This window comes from Cariama cristata, unplaced genomic scaffold, assembly GCF_000690535.1.
Source record: "Cariama cristata isolate BGI_N322 unplaced genomic scaffold, ASM69053v1 scaffold3983, whole genome shotgun sequence".
Lineage (NCBI taxonomy): Eukaryota > Metazoa > Chordata > Aves > Cariamiformes > Cariamidae > Cariama > Cariama cristata.
In genome coordinates, this window is record NW_009608782.1 from 40178 (window position 1) to 56025 (window position 15848).

The following is a 15848-nucleotide window of genomic DNA, read 5'->3' on the forward strand; positions in this document are numbered from 1 at the left end:
CTGATTGAGAGGCTTGTGCCTTTGTACAAGGTTTTAAAGCTACCTTTTTAAAACACGTCTTGAATGGCATTGCTGGTCATTAGCAAAAAAGAAAAAGCATACCGAGTAACTAAAATTATACTCATCTCAAAGAACAACATATGCTAAATCAACGTGATGGATTGATAACGTTTTCCGATATCCTTTTAAATTAATACCACCAGAGGAAACGGCTGAACGGGTGGTGCTACTGCTGACTCAGTACTCACTCCCACTCTGTACTAAGTCAACACCGCAGCACACTAGAAGACTTATATTTGGATTAATAGTATCCTTCTGTGGCAAGTAAACCTGTGGGCTCTTTCACTGTAGTCATTCATGTTTCCATTTGGTCAGGACAAATATTGGCAGGACATCAGTGCCCTGGCCAGAGCTCAGCTATATAAATGCACTTTGTTTTCCTTCAGTTTCAGTGGAACTTAGCACAAGTCATTGTGACTTTCTTACATAGTGTGTTGCTCTGTTCATTAGCACCTGGGATCAGGAGTAGGTGAAATGCTTGATGTCAAAACATTTGAAAGTGCTCTATAAAGGCTTTTGAGGGCCTTGAGAGAAAGACTTTCTGTCACAGAAAAATGGTAGCTCCTGCTTTCACAGAGTATTTTAGGATACAATTTTCCATGGCTGGTTTTCATGTTCGTTGGTAGATTATTTTAGCTAGCAACTTTGTATAGCTCTTGGAAACCTAATTTAATTCAAAACGAACATGTTCTATATTTCAGGTAGATCAAAAGAAAAAGTGATATTTGAAGGAAAGCTGTTCAGTTTTCCTGACATCTTCAAATACTTTTTTACCAGTATAAGCATTGTTTATTTGCTTGGGAGGGAAGAGTTTCAAGTTTTTGGCTCAGCCAGAGCAAACCAGTAGCTTTTAAACATGAAAGGATTTTAAATGTCCTCAAACCTTTAAAAGAACTTCAGGAGATACAAGAAGCATAGGAAGGGGAAGGGTTTTGAAATCTGAGAATATTTTAACCCTTTTGGAGATCTGATGTAATTTTTTAAAAATCTCTCTGTGATTTAATGTTAAAAACTGTAAGGAGGACAGGGGCACAGAAATTAAGCAAATGGTAAGGGTGCTGAGTGACTAGATACATTAACTTTTCTGTGCTAAGGAGGACTCTTTTCTGGGTGATGCTTCTGTCAGTGTGATTGAGGGCATAGCATGAGCTTTTCCTAACCTTGTCAACTAAAAAAAGAAAAACTAATTTCTATGCATCAACTAGACTAGTTATAACAGATTTTCATTTGTGCTATAACAGATTTTTATGTACGATAAATTTGTATCATCCTGAAATCTCAAATGGTTTTTAAGTTTAAGAGAGATTAGTTCTTTGGGTATCTTTTTTCCCTTTAAAGCTTTGGTTGAGAATACACGTGTCTTTATTTTGAAACAGAGTAGATAACTATCTATTTTGTACCTCCTACAAGTAAGTTTGCAAGCCTTCCCTTGCCAAGCAATCCTTGCTGACATACTCTTAACAGTATTTAAAACCTTGTGAGTTGCCAGAGGGTGTGGTGACGTTCCTGCATAAATATTACTGAGGCATTTTGCTCCACGCCTGCAGAAAGCAAAGGTGTGGTGAAATTTGACAGTACTGGCACAATTCATCATACTTTACTATTACTTCTACATGCTTTGGCTTAGACACTGTAATTAATAAAGGTAGTGTTTATCCTGAGAAATTCAGCTCTGTTAAGCAGCGCAACACTTCTGAGAAAGGACTGATCTCTATATCTGAAAAGAGATAGTTTATCTGTTAATGAATATGCGCTTCACATATGCAAGGGTGCAGTTTTCCTTTGAATGACTCAGGCAGTGAGCATTTTTAAAATACCCTAGGTAGCAGTTAACATCAAAAATATGAAGAGTGGCCTGAATTTCTCAATCATGATACACAGTTATGAGTAATGATGTATGTGTGGCTTGTATGCACTTTAGCCGAAACTTGTCAGTTTTCCGAAGAAATCTCTCAAAGGGTGTAACTGTACATCAGCTGCACAACTACTGAATCAGAAAGCTGATCTCTGCTTTGCGTTGATGAGAGTTCCCCAGGCTGCAGTGCTGTAGTGCAAGATGTGCCATGTTGTGGGATGAAGAGTGTGAATATCAAGTCAACGTGTCTTCGAAACACATTTCTAAACAAGAGTGCATCCTGAACAGGAGCATTGTGCTGATGTGCAAGAACAGGGCATAGAGGAACGGCTCTCTTTTAAGAAACCCATTTAAACATTTGCTGTTTTTTCATACAGCTCAACTGCAAATATTCTTGCCTGATGGAATGACCAAGGGTTTCACAAGGTGGTTGATATTTTCAGAAGTTTCATCAGGACAATTTCCCCGATACTCACTTCTGGAAGTGTACTGGAAATGTTAGCTATTCACTGATCTGCTTGGCACCTGCTGGCCCTTCATAGTTTCACGCTTTTTAGGATACCCTTGGGACTAATCTGGACTACCTGGTTAAGGGCACATATAAAGGCAGTAAGCCTATGTCCTGGAAGAGAGTAACCCCAAAAAGAGGGCTTGGAATGGAATTTCCCTCTCAGACTGACAAGGACCTTGAGTGAGCTGGAGTGTTGCTGGCATCATTTGAACATGTCTTATGAATGCCTTTGCCATTGAAAGATTCTTCTGTCTTTCCATCTCTCATGTTCTCTGCCTGTTGCACAAAGGAACTCGGTCCCTTGAGACCTGACATTCTTTTACATGGTTCAAGTTAGCAAGATTTTCATAACAGTGACCAAGTAGAAATTCATAACATGATACATGACAAGTAAGACAAGATGATCTCATGCTCCTTTCTGCTCTCAGGCAAAATGAGATGGAATGTTTTGATTTTGTTCCTTAAGCTTTTGTGAGAGATACAAAAGTGTGAACTTGCAGGGTATTGCGCTGAGGACCTGATCGTCTGCTGTTCTTTACCAAAGCATTTCCAAGTCCTTTGGAGATGCCCTTTCCAGTTGTGAATCAGTTGTATGCAGATCTTCATGACTTCATTATCTTTTGGACTGGTATTTGTGGCTCTTTTAGCTCTTTCAAAGCCAAAAGCAGAACTCTGTGTAATTTAAAACTACTACAATTGTCCCTTTCAGCTGCTTTAGACTTTTCTTTCTTCTTGGTCTATCTCCCTTCATTTTCTAGAGCTTTAGCTTATCTTCCGAGGCTTTCTTAATATCCCTTGCTTCTGTGGTTGCTAATTCCTTGTCTGGGAACATAGACAGACCAAGCCATAGACCAAGAGCAGTTTGAATTCAGTGGTACAGAGGCAACATCAGGGTAAGTAAAGTTAGCAGAGTATGTGCAAGGAGAGGCAGAGCACTTGCTCTCTGTCTGTGGCTGGAGGAATGGGCCCTCACCCCACCTCCTGCAGATGCAGCTGAGATGCAACTTGGAGTCTGTAGTTGACACAACTTTATTGCATGGCAGATGATCCCTCTAGGCAGTAGGAGTGGCAATGCTCTCCTCCCACTTTCTTCCTTCGTCCCAAATCTTCCTCCCCCTGACATTTCTCCTCTTAGAAACAAGGCTTGACCCCAGCCTTGCCCTCTTCCTTCACTGCACCAAGAAGTAGATAGAGATTGCTGAAGGTCAAGGAGGATAAAGGAGGACATGGTGAGGGTGAGGATAATCAGCGCATAGGGGAAAGGGAGTTACTGGATAGCAATGCACTGTGCCCAAGGGAAATGAAGCGGAATGAAAGAGAAAAGAGGGAAGAGGAAAGGAGAACTGCTCTTACACACAGCCCTGTGAAGTTTTATGATTCCTCCTCCACCCGCTTTGTTCACCTTTAATTCCCATATCTCTGCCTTCCTTACAGGAACTCATCTGACACCTCACTATTCTCCCACTCCATATTGTCCTCTTATCAGAGCCACAGCACTGGAATTCTACCTGTGTGACTAAGAAGTCAGCCTTCCACTAGAAGGATTTGCTCACCTCCAGGATCCTGTTCCTGTCATCTGTAAGGTGCCACTAATAAAAGTTCATTGTCTGCCTGCATTGATTTTAGACTGGGGGTTACTGCTGCTAACATTTAGAAAAAGTAGGAAAGTGCTGTATGAGTTGAAAAAATAAAACCTCAAAATTAGTTTGGGATCTTTTTTTCCTGGGAGTATCACATAATTGTGAGTGTTTGCTCATGTCACAAGACAGTTAAACTATATGGTATTAAATTCTTTATCTTTTGATGTTTAAGAGTATAACAGTGAGGAAAGGGAGGCCAGATACAAATGGTATCCCATTGATATGCCATATAATAAAAGGGAGGCAAAGCATAATTTATGCTATGGGGACTAAAAATGTGTAGCATGAACCTGTGCTCCTAAGCATTGTTAACCATCCTAGGAATTTGCTGTTCACAGGGTGACTGAGAACTGCTTGGGATTTATGGAGATATTCTGTAGACTTTGGCTCCAAGAGAGTTAAAAGTGAGGAAAGACAGTAAGTGCTTTGTGGGCTGATCATGGGAGAATCAAAATAAAGGAACTGGTGGGGCTCATTCCCACATGTGGCCAACTCTCCTTTGGTGTGAGAAAGCTAAGCTGGCTGGATGGCTTACACTACTTCTACATCAGTGAGATTTGGATTTATGTTTAAAATTAAATTAATCAGAACATTGTGGATTCTCCAACCATAAAGATATGCAACATTTGACTGGGAAGGGCCCTGAGCAATCTGGTGTATCTTTGAAGTTAGGATCAGATGACTGTCAGCTGCCTATTCCAACTCAAGCTACTCTCTAACTCTGTGAACTTCAGTACACCAATTTTTGCAAATAACTTACTTTGTTCAACTGAGCAATATTATTAACATTCTTATGTATGTGAAGAATTAGTACTGGAATAAACAGTAGGGCCTCAGGGACAAATTCTGTCATCTCTATGGAAATTCATTACGTGAATTACCTTCCCATCATAAGACTGGAGGCAAGCAAACAAGTGTGGTCTTGTATCTGCACAACTCACTAATCCTTTGAATTAATTGTGTCTCTTTGCACGTGTGAAGTTACAAATATTTATGGGATGTGGTGGTAGAGCAGTAAAAGCCTGTTATGACAGGTTTTAAAGCTGTGAGTCTGAGCCTTCTTCCATACTTGCACTGAAAGAAATACTGAGGGTAAAAGAGAGGGTAATCCACCTGTACTTCATGACACAGCAGAACACCAGCATCTCTGGGACACGGTGCTGACTATTTTGCTTCTTTGGGGACGGAGAGAAGAAGCTGCAGCCTCCCCTGTAGGCACAAAGAAGAGGACTTGTTCCATGCTGGGTGATGGAGGTCTGATATCTGTCACCGAACCTGGGCCTACATTGAGGACTGTCCTTTAGATGCCTGTTCTTTAGGTGCCTGTTATTACAGAAGCTACAGTGCCTCAGGTGTGGAAAGCTGTTGAAGTTTTTAGCTGTTAGACAAATACTGCTCTGCCTGAGATTTGAGGATTCCAGCATCCATTCCTGTGTGATTGGGTGTGTGATCCTGATTCACTGGGTGTGTGATTTGCCAAGTCCCAAAATGGTTTCAAAGTTTTCAGTCTCTGAAAAGATAGGACTGAGAATGCGTGTTTATTTTTTTTTTTTTCATTTGGGTATTAGAGATGGATGAACTGCACAGCTGGTTAAGGAAGTGACTACCGAGGACAAGAATATGAGTGCTCGTTGCTGTGCTGGCAGGAGAAGTCAGCAGAAATCAGGAGGTAGCATTGAATCTATCTGTCTACATACAGGAGCAGATGAACTTCTTGGCGTCTCCCATTAGTGTAGAAGTATGTTTTAATTGATAAGAACTACAACAGCCTATAAATAGTGCAGTTTCAGAGCAAATCTGCTGAAAATGAAGTGTCCTGAGGATTTTAGGTGCCCTATTTCCATGACCAGATCAACAGAAATTCCAGGACAGTAGTAAACACGTTGTTAGCTCTCTTGCAATAAATTTCCTCATTTCTTGTCTCCTGACCAGCAATTGACTAAGATACAGGAAAGTGAAGGAAAATACTAGAGCTATTTATACACCAGAGGAGGGGGTGTCATGTTATCTTCCTTCTTTTGCAAGATCATGTTTGCTACCAGCAAGTTATGCCTTCTAGGTCCTGCCAAAGTACGTGTTATCCTGGGGGAGTGGGGAGGAAAGCCAAAACAAGTAGAACAAGCAAAATACTATGTGGTGGAACTGAAAGAACATTCCACCACAGACCACCCAGGAGTGGTGCCATGCTGTGCATACTGGAGTCAGGAAAGAGCGTAATTTTCTTGCAGTAGCTTCACCCCTCAAAACCCTTCTCTTTCACTCTTCCGGTACGTCTCTGTGATAATTCCTCAGAAGTCTGTTTCCTTTCTTACTTCAGTGAAAAAAGGAAGAAGAATTCATTCCAGAGAGAAACACTAACTTGCCACAGACATTGCTTCTCTTAGCATGATTATTCTCTTTAGTTACAAGATAAGGGCCTATGAAGTTTTATAAATACACCACAGAGATAACTAGAAAACTCCTTCCCATTTCCCGTGTGTTCTCTGAGGCAGTGTTGTGTCTTAGTGACATGTAGATTCTGCATGTATCTAATTGCCTTCCAAACTGCTTATCAACTCCTGTTTCGGAGAGACTGGATGAATCATGGTTTCTGCTGAAAGTGTTATATATGACTAGTTTGAGTTGCATGCATGAGGGATTATGGGTCATGCTCGTCCCTTCATGGCAGAAAACTGGTCTCAATATTGTATCTTATCCCAGAGTTAGGGCAGACTCTCCTTCCTCATCTCTCTGTAAGCAATGAACCGACTCTGATAAAAGAATCATAGAATATCTCAGGATGGAAGGGATCCATAAGGATCATCAAGTCCAACACCCTGCACCTAAAACTAAACCATATGACCAAGAGCATTGTCCAGTTGCTCCTTGAACTCTGACAGAATTGGTACCATCACCACTTCCCTGGGGAGCCTGTTCCAGTGACTGACCACCCTCTCAGTGAAGAACCTTCTCCTAATGTCCGATCTGAACTTCCCCTGATGCAGCTTCAGTCTATTTCCTTGTGTCCTATCACTGGTCACCAGAGAGAGGAGATCAGCACCTCCCCTTTCGCTGTCCTCCTTGAGGAAGTTGTAGGCTGCGATGAGGTCACCCCTCAGCCTTCTCTTTTCCAAGCTGAACAAACCAAGTGACGTCAGCCACTCCTTGTAAGTTTTGCCCTCGAGGCCTTTCACCATCTTGGTTGCCCTCCTCTGGACACACTCTCATAGTTTGACGTCCTTGTTATACTGAGGTGCCCAAAACTGCACACAGTCCTCGAGGTGGGGCTGCACCAGTGCAGAGTGGAACAATCACCTCCCTTGACGGGCTAGCTATGCTGTCCTTGGCCCACCCCAGGGCCCTTTTGGCTGCCGGGGCACACTGTTGACTCATATTCAACTTGACATCAACCCAACCCCCCAGATCTCTTTCTGCGGGGCTGCTCTCCAGCCTCTTGTCCGTTTATTTGTATGTATAACCAGGATTACCCTGTCCCAGGTGCACTTGAAATACTCCAAAGGAAATGTATTTGCTTAAACACATTTTTATCATGATTAAAGGAGCAAAAGAGTACATCTGCAAGACCCATTACATATGGATACATGGAAAACAATTTGAATAATAACATGCCATATTTGGCCATGATGATTGAGCCCAAAAGATTTAAGGAGAAATATGAATGATAAAATTCCTATAATGCATCTTTAGAATGTGAGGAAGAGCCTTGCAGTATCAGGAGCACAAAGAAAAAGCAATTGCCTTGTCAGAGTAGGAATGGTTCATGATAGTTTAGAGTTCAGTCTGGGAGCTTTTGAGTGACTAATTCCAGAGAAGTCACTATGAAGCTTGGTCATAGAGAAACCTAGCTTAATTAGAAGGCTGCAGTTTTTTTCCATAAAACTTCTGCTGATAAATGGGGTTGTGTTTTTTCAGTGTGATGATTCGGCACTATTGTCTTTAAATTGCACCAGTAACATCTCTGTTCATGCTCATGCTTTCTTTGGGTCCAATTTTCATTCCCTTAACTCTACATCTATGAGTAAATAATATTACTCTGCAGAAAGGGAAGGCAAAGGGCCTCTGTTTTCATGGAATAATTTCTCTGACTTAGCTTTTTTTTAAAAAATAAAGCCTTCTGATTTTAGAAGATATGGATGAAAGAGAGAGTATGCATTTCTTTTTACCCTTGATACTTCGGTGCTTTGGGTCTTGCTCTGAGGGACAGAAAAATCTTTCAACTGTCTTCTCCTTAAGGGGACATGCATCTGCCAAAGAAGACAATGCTGTCGGTTGGGTTGTGCTTGATTAAGAAGAGGAAAGGGTGGTCAGCCTTAAACTCTTCAGAGACATTTTCAGCCTCCATCTCAGTTCCTGTTGAGCTTGTCACCTCACTGCCTGCCTCATAGATTTCCACAAATGCCTCGTGGACGGCTTCAGACATCTTCAGGCTCTCTGCTGAAGAGATGCCGGAGAGATTGGCTGATGAGCTGAACAGGTCGGTTATACCCAAGGCCATTAAGACAGACTTGAGGTTATATTTTTCCTCTATCTTCATGCGGGGGAGATAAACTCTTATTTTCCTCTCTTCCATCGTATTAGAACTGGTCCACTTAATGAGTTTTTCAGAGGTGATTGAAGTCTCAAGCTGGAAGGAGACAAGCAAATGAGATCTCTGGGATGAGAGCACAACTTCCTTTGTGGCAATGCAGTACCAGTGGTGGGGTTTTTTTCTCTTTCAAACTGACTGCTCTTGGCATGGCATTTTTTCTAAGTATATACAGATTAATGTATCTAGGAGAGGAAAGCAAACTATGACTCTTTCTTCTCTGCTCTGTCCTGCTATTTCTTTAGTTGGCTCACTGTCAATTAATTTTCTTAATTGAATGGCTACTGAGCAGATTTCACCTAAAGCTCTTCCCTATTTATCTTCTTTGCTTGGGAAATATATTCAAAAAATCATTCTGTGCTTTTGAGTGGTAAGCTCTATCTACATATAAGACCCCCAAGTAACCAGGTGTTAATGGTAACTAGTTACTAATACCTGAACTATCAGTTATTACTGAGGAAATTTAGCTATGTTCAAATGCCTCTTCATTTTCATAATTTAGATTCTTTGAGTTAGTGTACAAACATTTCAATGAACTATCGTTTGTTACATAACTTTTCCTATTCAGACTAACTACGATCCTGCTAATGACAATATTCCATGCCTGTATTCTGTTCATATCAACACTAATGTCACATACATTTTATTTTTATAACCATTCCAGTAGCCCTCATATTCAGTTTTTAGATAGTTTAATTTTTTGAAGTTATGAAAGCAGCATGTCGAGCACTGCCAAACCAAACAATAATTACAACTAGTAAAGCTAACAGGAACTTCCCAGGAAGTTCCTCAGTGTGCAGGAGTGGAGATATAAAACCTTTGGTGTTCAAGCTGCTGGAGTAACAGCTGCTTACCTGAGAAGAATCTGTTCTCCAGTGACCAATATTTAACCCACTAAAGCAGTTCCTTAAGCAATCTGTGCTCAGCACAAACTATTGCAGGACCACTGAGACAGCTGCATGCTTCTTATGCAACAATCCCATCTTACCACTGTTGAGATCTGTGCTGGTGAAGTGTTTTAGGATAACTTTATTGTGAAGGGCTTTGCAGCACCTAAATTTCACTGTGTTCGTGGTTTTCTGAAACCCAACTGCCAGGGCCATACCTGCTTCAAGCCAGAGACTTCATCAGGCAATATGACCATCATGCTCAGCTGCCCGCTGGCGTACGGAAACTCCAGGATCTTCAGGTTCTCAGAAGCCGCCACTGTCAATTTGAATGAACCAATCTGATACATCATTTGCACAGGTTTGCTTTCTTGCTGCAAAACCAAATAAGATAATATAGTTTTCACAAAGATTATCCTTAGACTGTAAAAATGTCTACTTATGGTTAAAGCTACTGATTGCTTTTGTTCAGGAAGATTGTAGAACAACTTATCTACTCTCTTCATAAATTGTAGAAGATGACACCTTTAAGGTGATGTATGCCCATGTACCTCATTAATTCTGAAAGGCATTTCCTGGGTGTCTTCTTCCTTGAATGCTTTCTCCCATATTCCTTTGAAGTAAACGGCATTGACAAGGACCATTTTAGTCTGGGGATCCACAGAGCCCGGCTGAAGGATGTTTTTGATCATTCCTTCAAGAATGCATAGGAAAAGAGAGCACATGTATATAACACATCTGTGTATAACACATCTTACTTGTCAATCACAATGTTAAATGAAGGGTATAGAATTTGTGGGGAGGAGGGTGTAGGGCAGGGACATTGTTTTGGTTTTGCAGCCATAGTCTTGTACTTCTGAGGGTGATTTGCTCACTGCTGTTGGCAGTATCATTTGTTTCCCTCTCTGTAAAGAATTATAATGAAAGATATAAGACCTAGAGATTTGTTTGTTACAAAATGAGTAAACCTGTGTATTTTGTGACAATGGGAAGAACCACTGGAACCTTTTATCCCAGGATGGTCTCCAACTCAAACAGTAAACATAAATACTTCTTGCTTGAAACCAAAGTTGAAAGGAGATGTCTATATAAAGAAGGTAACAGGAAAGGAAACTAGAATTTTACTCTGCTATCTTTTTATACTTTGTTCTTGTTTGTTCTACAGTCCTCATGCACATAGCAAGCTCCTCCCTTAGTCCTTTCCCACCAGTAGCTTAATCATGGTCTGGTTTTCTCCTTCAAAGTATGACACCGCACCAGAGATTGTGTGATTGTGAATATTTTCATTTCAGTTAAAACTCAGCATCTTTTATCTGTGTTTACTGTTCAGGCCATGTGTTTCAAGCATGAGGGAAAGGAATGTTTTGAGGCGGCCTGGAAGAATGGAGGAACTACATGGAAATGCAGTAGGGTAAAAATCCCAATTGTGGTATACCTCTTTCTATGCATTTCATACACCTCTGTGGTTTTCCATTGCCCTTTACCTGTTAAGATTTCTCAGGTAGCTTATGACTGCATGCCCTGCTCAACAGGCACACAACAACTCTGGGAAGCTTGAGGGCAAAGCATACTGACCAAAGGATATGCAGATTCTCAACATTAGCATCAAACCACTTGTCAGTGTGTACAAAGCATATTCTAGTGCTGTCCCTTTCATTGGGACTGGAAGTATTACATACCCACAAAGCCCCTACAGATACAGAGAGTCCTCTAAAAGCAATGTGTCTGAGGAAAAAAAAAATAATCCTTAAATGATAGTTCCATATTTGGGAACTGATGTATTATCGAGGAGAAGGAACAGAGGGACAAGTTTTGGGTTTTTTATCTCCTGACTTAAGCATTCTCATATGCTGTCAAACATGGTGGCAGAACGGAAAATTCCTATGCCGATACTTGGCTTGCTCTTACCATTTGTGTGACTTTCAACCCAGGAATTGATGACCTCTCTGGCTTGATCTGCAGCTGTTTGAAAGCTGATAGTTTCCACGCCTCCTTTATACAGTTCTTTCACACATTGTAAGTATTCCTGCAAAGGAAGATTATGCAATTTTCAGATCAGAACATCAAATCAGTTTGCAAATGTGAAATGCAAGACTGAAATTAGCAGATATGAATAATCTGCTTATTAAGGCTATTATTATCAGTAGGCCATGATTCTAGTTAATAAGCACCTTAAGATTTGACAGTCATTTCTTCAAGCAAGAGTATATGCTCACATTTTGAAAAATATTTTCCAGAACTGAGTTTGATACAAAAATGGCATTCATTGCAGTTGAAGTATGTTTTTTTCATTGTGCCTACTTAACTTTTTATTTCGCAATGGTATTTTCCTTTAATTTCAAATTAAATATTCATTTCAATGGAAAAATTGGAATATTTTTGAGAACCTGAAGTTATTTTTTCAGGTTTGTTTTACAAGTTGAGAAAACAGTTTAAGTTTAATTGAATTTACCCTTATGAATTATACCTTGACGTGATTGGATCATGATTGTACTTTGCACAAACATCTTTTTGGCTAGGCACATTTTTTTCTCAAGACTGTAGAGGATTAGGACTGTGATAGAGAGAAGTTGTGAATCCTGTCTTCCATATGGAAGAAAACTTCTTCCGTAGAACCTAGTCTTCTGACAGTGCTTTTGCATTAGAGAATGGTACAGCTTTGACACAGAAATATACTCAGATCAGATCTTAGAGCAACTCACCGGTAGGATTGGGTATGTCTCTTCAGTATAAATTTTACTGGCAAAGCTGAATGAGTAATTGTCACTTGGTTTGGTGATTTGGATGAGCATGTCTTTAAGTGAAGTGTGGACGCTTACAGATGTGTCGCACTGAATCGTTGGCATGAATACAAATAAAAAAGATAGATGATGTTATTCTAGTTTTAGTACTTAGTAGGTTTTTCATACTATATGAGAAGAGCAGAGTAGTTCAGACACTTCTGCTTACAAAATTGTTGTTCATCCTGTATGTCTTGTTGCTGTAACTACACTGATATAGTAATTTTCTAATATATTTCTGCTGTAATTTCCTCATACCTCTCTCAGGGGGACTTTTAATTACCCATTACAGTCATCTATCTCCAGCAGATCAGGTAGGTTTTTCTCCATTCCCAACTAGTCACATTTAACCAGTAACATCCAGTTTCCTTGGCTAAGCATACAAATATCTGTAATTTTCCCTATTTACCCAATATTATGGTGCTGGATTTCATCTTATGCTTGTTCTGAATCCTCTGTTACCTCCCTTCTCTCTCTATTCTTATGAACTAAGTGTTCCCTCAACTGCTGGATACAGAGCACTAGCTGCTAATCGGCGAGGGGTTGGAACTGCTAGAGACAGCTTTATCTGCTAGATTTTGCTCCCAGGAGAAAGTGACAGAGAAGGAGATGAAATTATTTCTGTACCTGAGATTCAACAGTCTCTCCAAATCCTAGGATTTTATCAAAGTGAAGAGCCTGTAATTGAAAACAACAGTAGTTGAAATAACAGGTATGACAGGAAAAGGTTATGTCACTGGGATTAACGCATGATATTTGAAATAAACCTATTGGCTAACTGGGAAGCTGGGTGACTCAAAAGGTGCAATCTGTCTGTACCATCTGTGAACAGCTGTGCGTACTGTTGCCCACTTGGATGATCTCTTTTTCTTTTGAACGTCTAGAAATCAGCTCCAGTGTAACAAGCCAGCCACTCTTTATGAAGGAAGTGAGAGTTGTAGGACATTCATGTGAAACATTTTGCAGTCTGTTTTGCTGTTTTGGCTCTAAAAAATTTTGTCTACTTTCCTTACTATAAATAAAGGACCACTGGAATGTGGTGTTCTCTTTAAGACTCATACTGTAACAATGATAAAATTAAAATTTAAATCCAGTTTCAAGATTTCTGGCTGATGCATTTGTTTAACACTATGGGAGTTTGTAGTGGCCACAGCTTTGGTAACTCTGGATCCAGATTTTTTAGCCTCTAAGCTATGCAAAAGACATTATCATATAATTAAGTGCTATGGCTCTATCAAGCAGCAGGAAGGTTTAAATCCTTAACTGTAGCCTCACCTTATCTATCTGAGCCCTGGTGTTTTCTCTTGCGCCTAAGTAGACCATGGCCAGAGCTGAAACGATGCTCAGGGGGGAGTAGAAGATGTTCTCGTTGGCATGATGGACTTTCAGCTCCTTGAATACATCAAAACAAAAATCCGTGTTTGCTGCACCAATGGAGCCCATTGTGAAACCAGTGTTGTCTAGAGCAAACAGCAGAAGTACAATGACAATGTAATGATGGAATACCGTACAAACACAGCATAATGCACTTTAATAGTAGGTTTTAGGCAATGAAATATAAACAAGTAGTTTTGAAGTCATTCTGTGGTAACCTCTCATGCATGTTAGAAACTCTGTATTCATAAATCTCTCTCTTTCTACATTTGTATTCAGTTGCTTTTTTGGCAGTACAGTTCCTCAGAAGTCTTAAATCTGTATGTGGTTTCTGTTTATGTTTTCAAAGCAGTCAAATAACAGTTGCCTGTACTTATTTTCATTCAATGAAGGCTAGAATTCCTTGGTACTTTGTAGTACCTTTGATGAAAACAAGAAAATATGATCTGTCTGTGATATACTTGCAAAGCTGGAAATTTAAAGTGCAAATTTTAGTAGACTTACTCTAAGTTTGGACAGATATGCATAAAAGCAGAGGCTGGCTGACTTTTTATTTTCTAAAAATAAGTGCAGTAAAATATCTATTTGTTGAACTGTACTTACTGTCAGTAGATCTCCAAAGTCTTGTATGTTTACCCTTGTTTTAGTAATAGAAGCATGGATAGGCAATATAATTTGTCTAAGGTCACCAGACTAGGAGAGAGACTGATGCACAAAATTGGTATTCTACCCTATTATGCTTTCAGATATAGCTTGCTTTGCTTAAATATATCTATATATACTACACTATAACCTTTCTGAGAAATTGCATTTTGTTAGTGACATTCAGACTTTGTTGTCTTTCAAAATCCAGCCCTTTATGTACATGCTTAATGCTGGAATCTCAAGTTTGTCTTTGGACTATTAAAGTTCACCAAGGTTTTTAGTGACCATCCTCATGGGTATAAACATACACTTGGACATACATTTCTCTCACTTTCTGTATACAAGTTCACATTTATAGATTAATGTAAAAATGTAAGTCTGTACACCCACAGACCTTTTTATTTTGTGTAGTGTTCACCAGCTGTATTTTCCAGGGATGCAACTGTTAAAGAAATTTCACACTAAAATAAACCTAGCAAATTCACTCGATGCCACAGTTTTACTCTCAGTGCACCCTGTTGAACCGGAGGTCAATCAAGCAAGCTTATTCTTTGACTGCCAAAATCAAACTTAAAAGGTACTGAACAAGAGGATAAGCTGCTCTGAAATAAAATCATATTTTAAGCACAAAATAATATTTTAAGCACAAAGAATAAACTTTTACAAAGTCTCCTGAAAACAAATACTCAGGTTTTACACTTAATAAAATAGTGTAGAACACATACGCACAGGTGAGAAGATTTATAGAGAATATCATGTAAATATGCTGTCCTTAAAGATACCAAACACAACACAATAATTGCTCTATTTTAAGTTTAGGCAAAAACAAGAAATAACATAGCAAGAAAGTAAATTTTCCTAGAGAAATGCTTACCTTCTAAGCTTCTGCACCAAAGGCAATACAGCTTTCCAGCTGTATGTAGAGAGACTGGCTGAGCCCTTGGGAATTTATACAGTCTGGATTGTGACCCACCCGCTGCTGCCCTTCAGAAGTTTGACCTTTGACACCATAAAAATAATTTAATGGGATTAGGTCAGATTTTAGTTTCAATGGGTCCATTTTTGATTGAAGGGAGAGCAAATAATTGTTGGGGTTTTTTTTATTCTGTATAACAGTGTTATTTTCCAGCAGAACCTCAGGATGGTTGGATTGGAGAAAAGACTGAGAAATAATGCTCACGTTCCTTTAAGCCTCATTTGCAACTAGATACTGGGATATTAGTAAAAACAAAAATGTGAAAACCTTAGTGATGGGAAACACAATTAGCAGTTATTAGTCAGTCTGTCAATAATTAGTCAATACGGTTGTAGTAACAGACCAGAACTCTCTTTCAATTTATCTTTTTTGAATGTACAAAATACAGCGGAGCCATGCTAGACAGAAGATAAGTGAGAACAGGACTTGGCCTATTATTGTACTAACAAATCTGGGCAATTAAAGAAGGGTACATGTGAGAAAACCAATTGAGATGAAAATCAAAAGCAGGCTGTCCTGGTTTGGCTAAAACAGG

General features: G+C 39.7%; 1 protein-coding gene across 1 annotated transcript; it reads right to left on the reverse strand.

The window, feature by feature from the left end:
- Positions 1-8172: 8172 nt before the first annotated feature.
- LOC104156966 (ovalbumin-like) lies at positions 8173-15248 on the reverse strand. Its single transcript, XM_009697261.1, has 8 exons — positions 15212-15248; positions 13594-13778; positions 12946-12996; positions 12241-12369; positions 11447-11564; positions 10090-10232; positions 9757-9912; positions 8173-8690 (listed from the first exon to the last, which is right to left on the reverse strand). Exons 2-8 carry the CDS (start codon positions 13759-13761, stop codon positions 8295-8297), a joined length of 1161 nt encoding a protein of 386 aa, XP_009695563.1. The 5' UTR covers positions 13762-13778; positions 15212-15248; the 3' UTR covers positions 8173-8294.
- Positions 15249-15848: the final 600 nt, after the last annotated feature.

Coding starts and splice junctions, on each gene's coding strand:
- LOC104156966 (XM_009697261.1), bottom strand. CDS start 13,761: ATGGGCTCCATTGGTGCAGCAAACACGGATTTTTGTTTTGATGTATTC. Junction 11,565..12,240: donor AGACATACCCAATCCTACCG/GTGAGTTGCTCT, acceptor CTTCCTTTGCAG/GAATACTTACAATGTGTGAA. Junction 9,913..10,089: donor TGCCTTTCAGAATTAATGAG/GTACATGGGCAT, acceptor TTGGTTTTGCAG/CAAGAAAGCAAACCTGTGCA.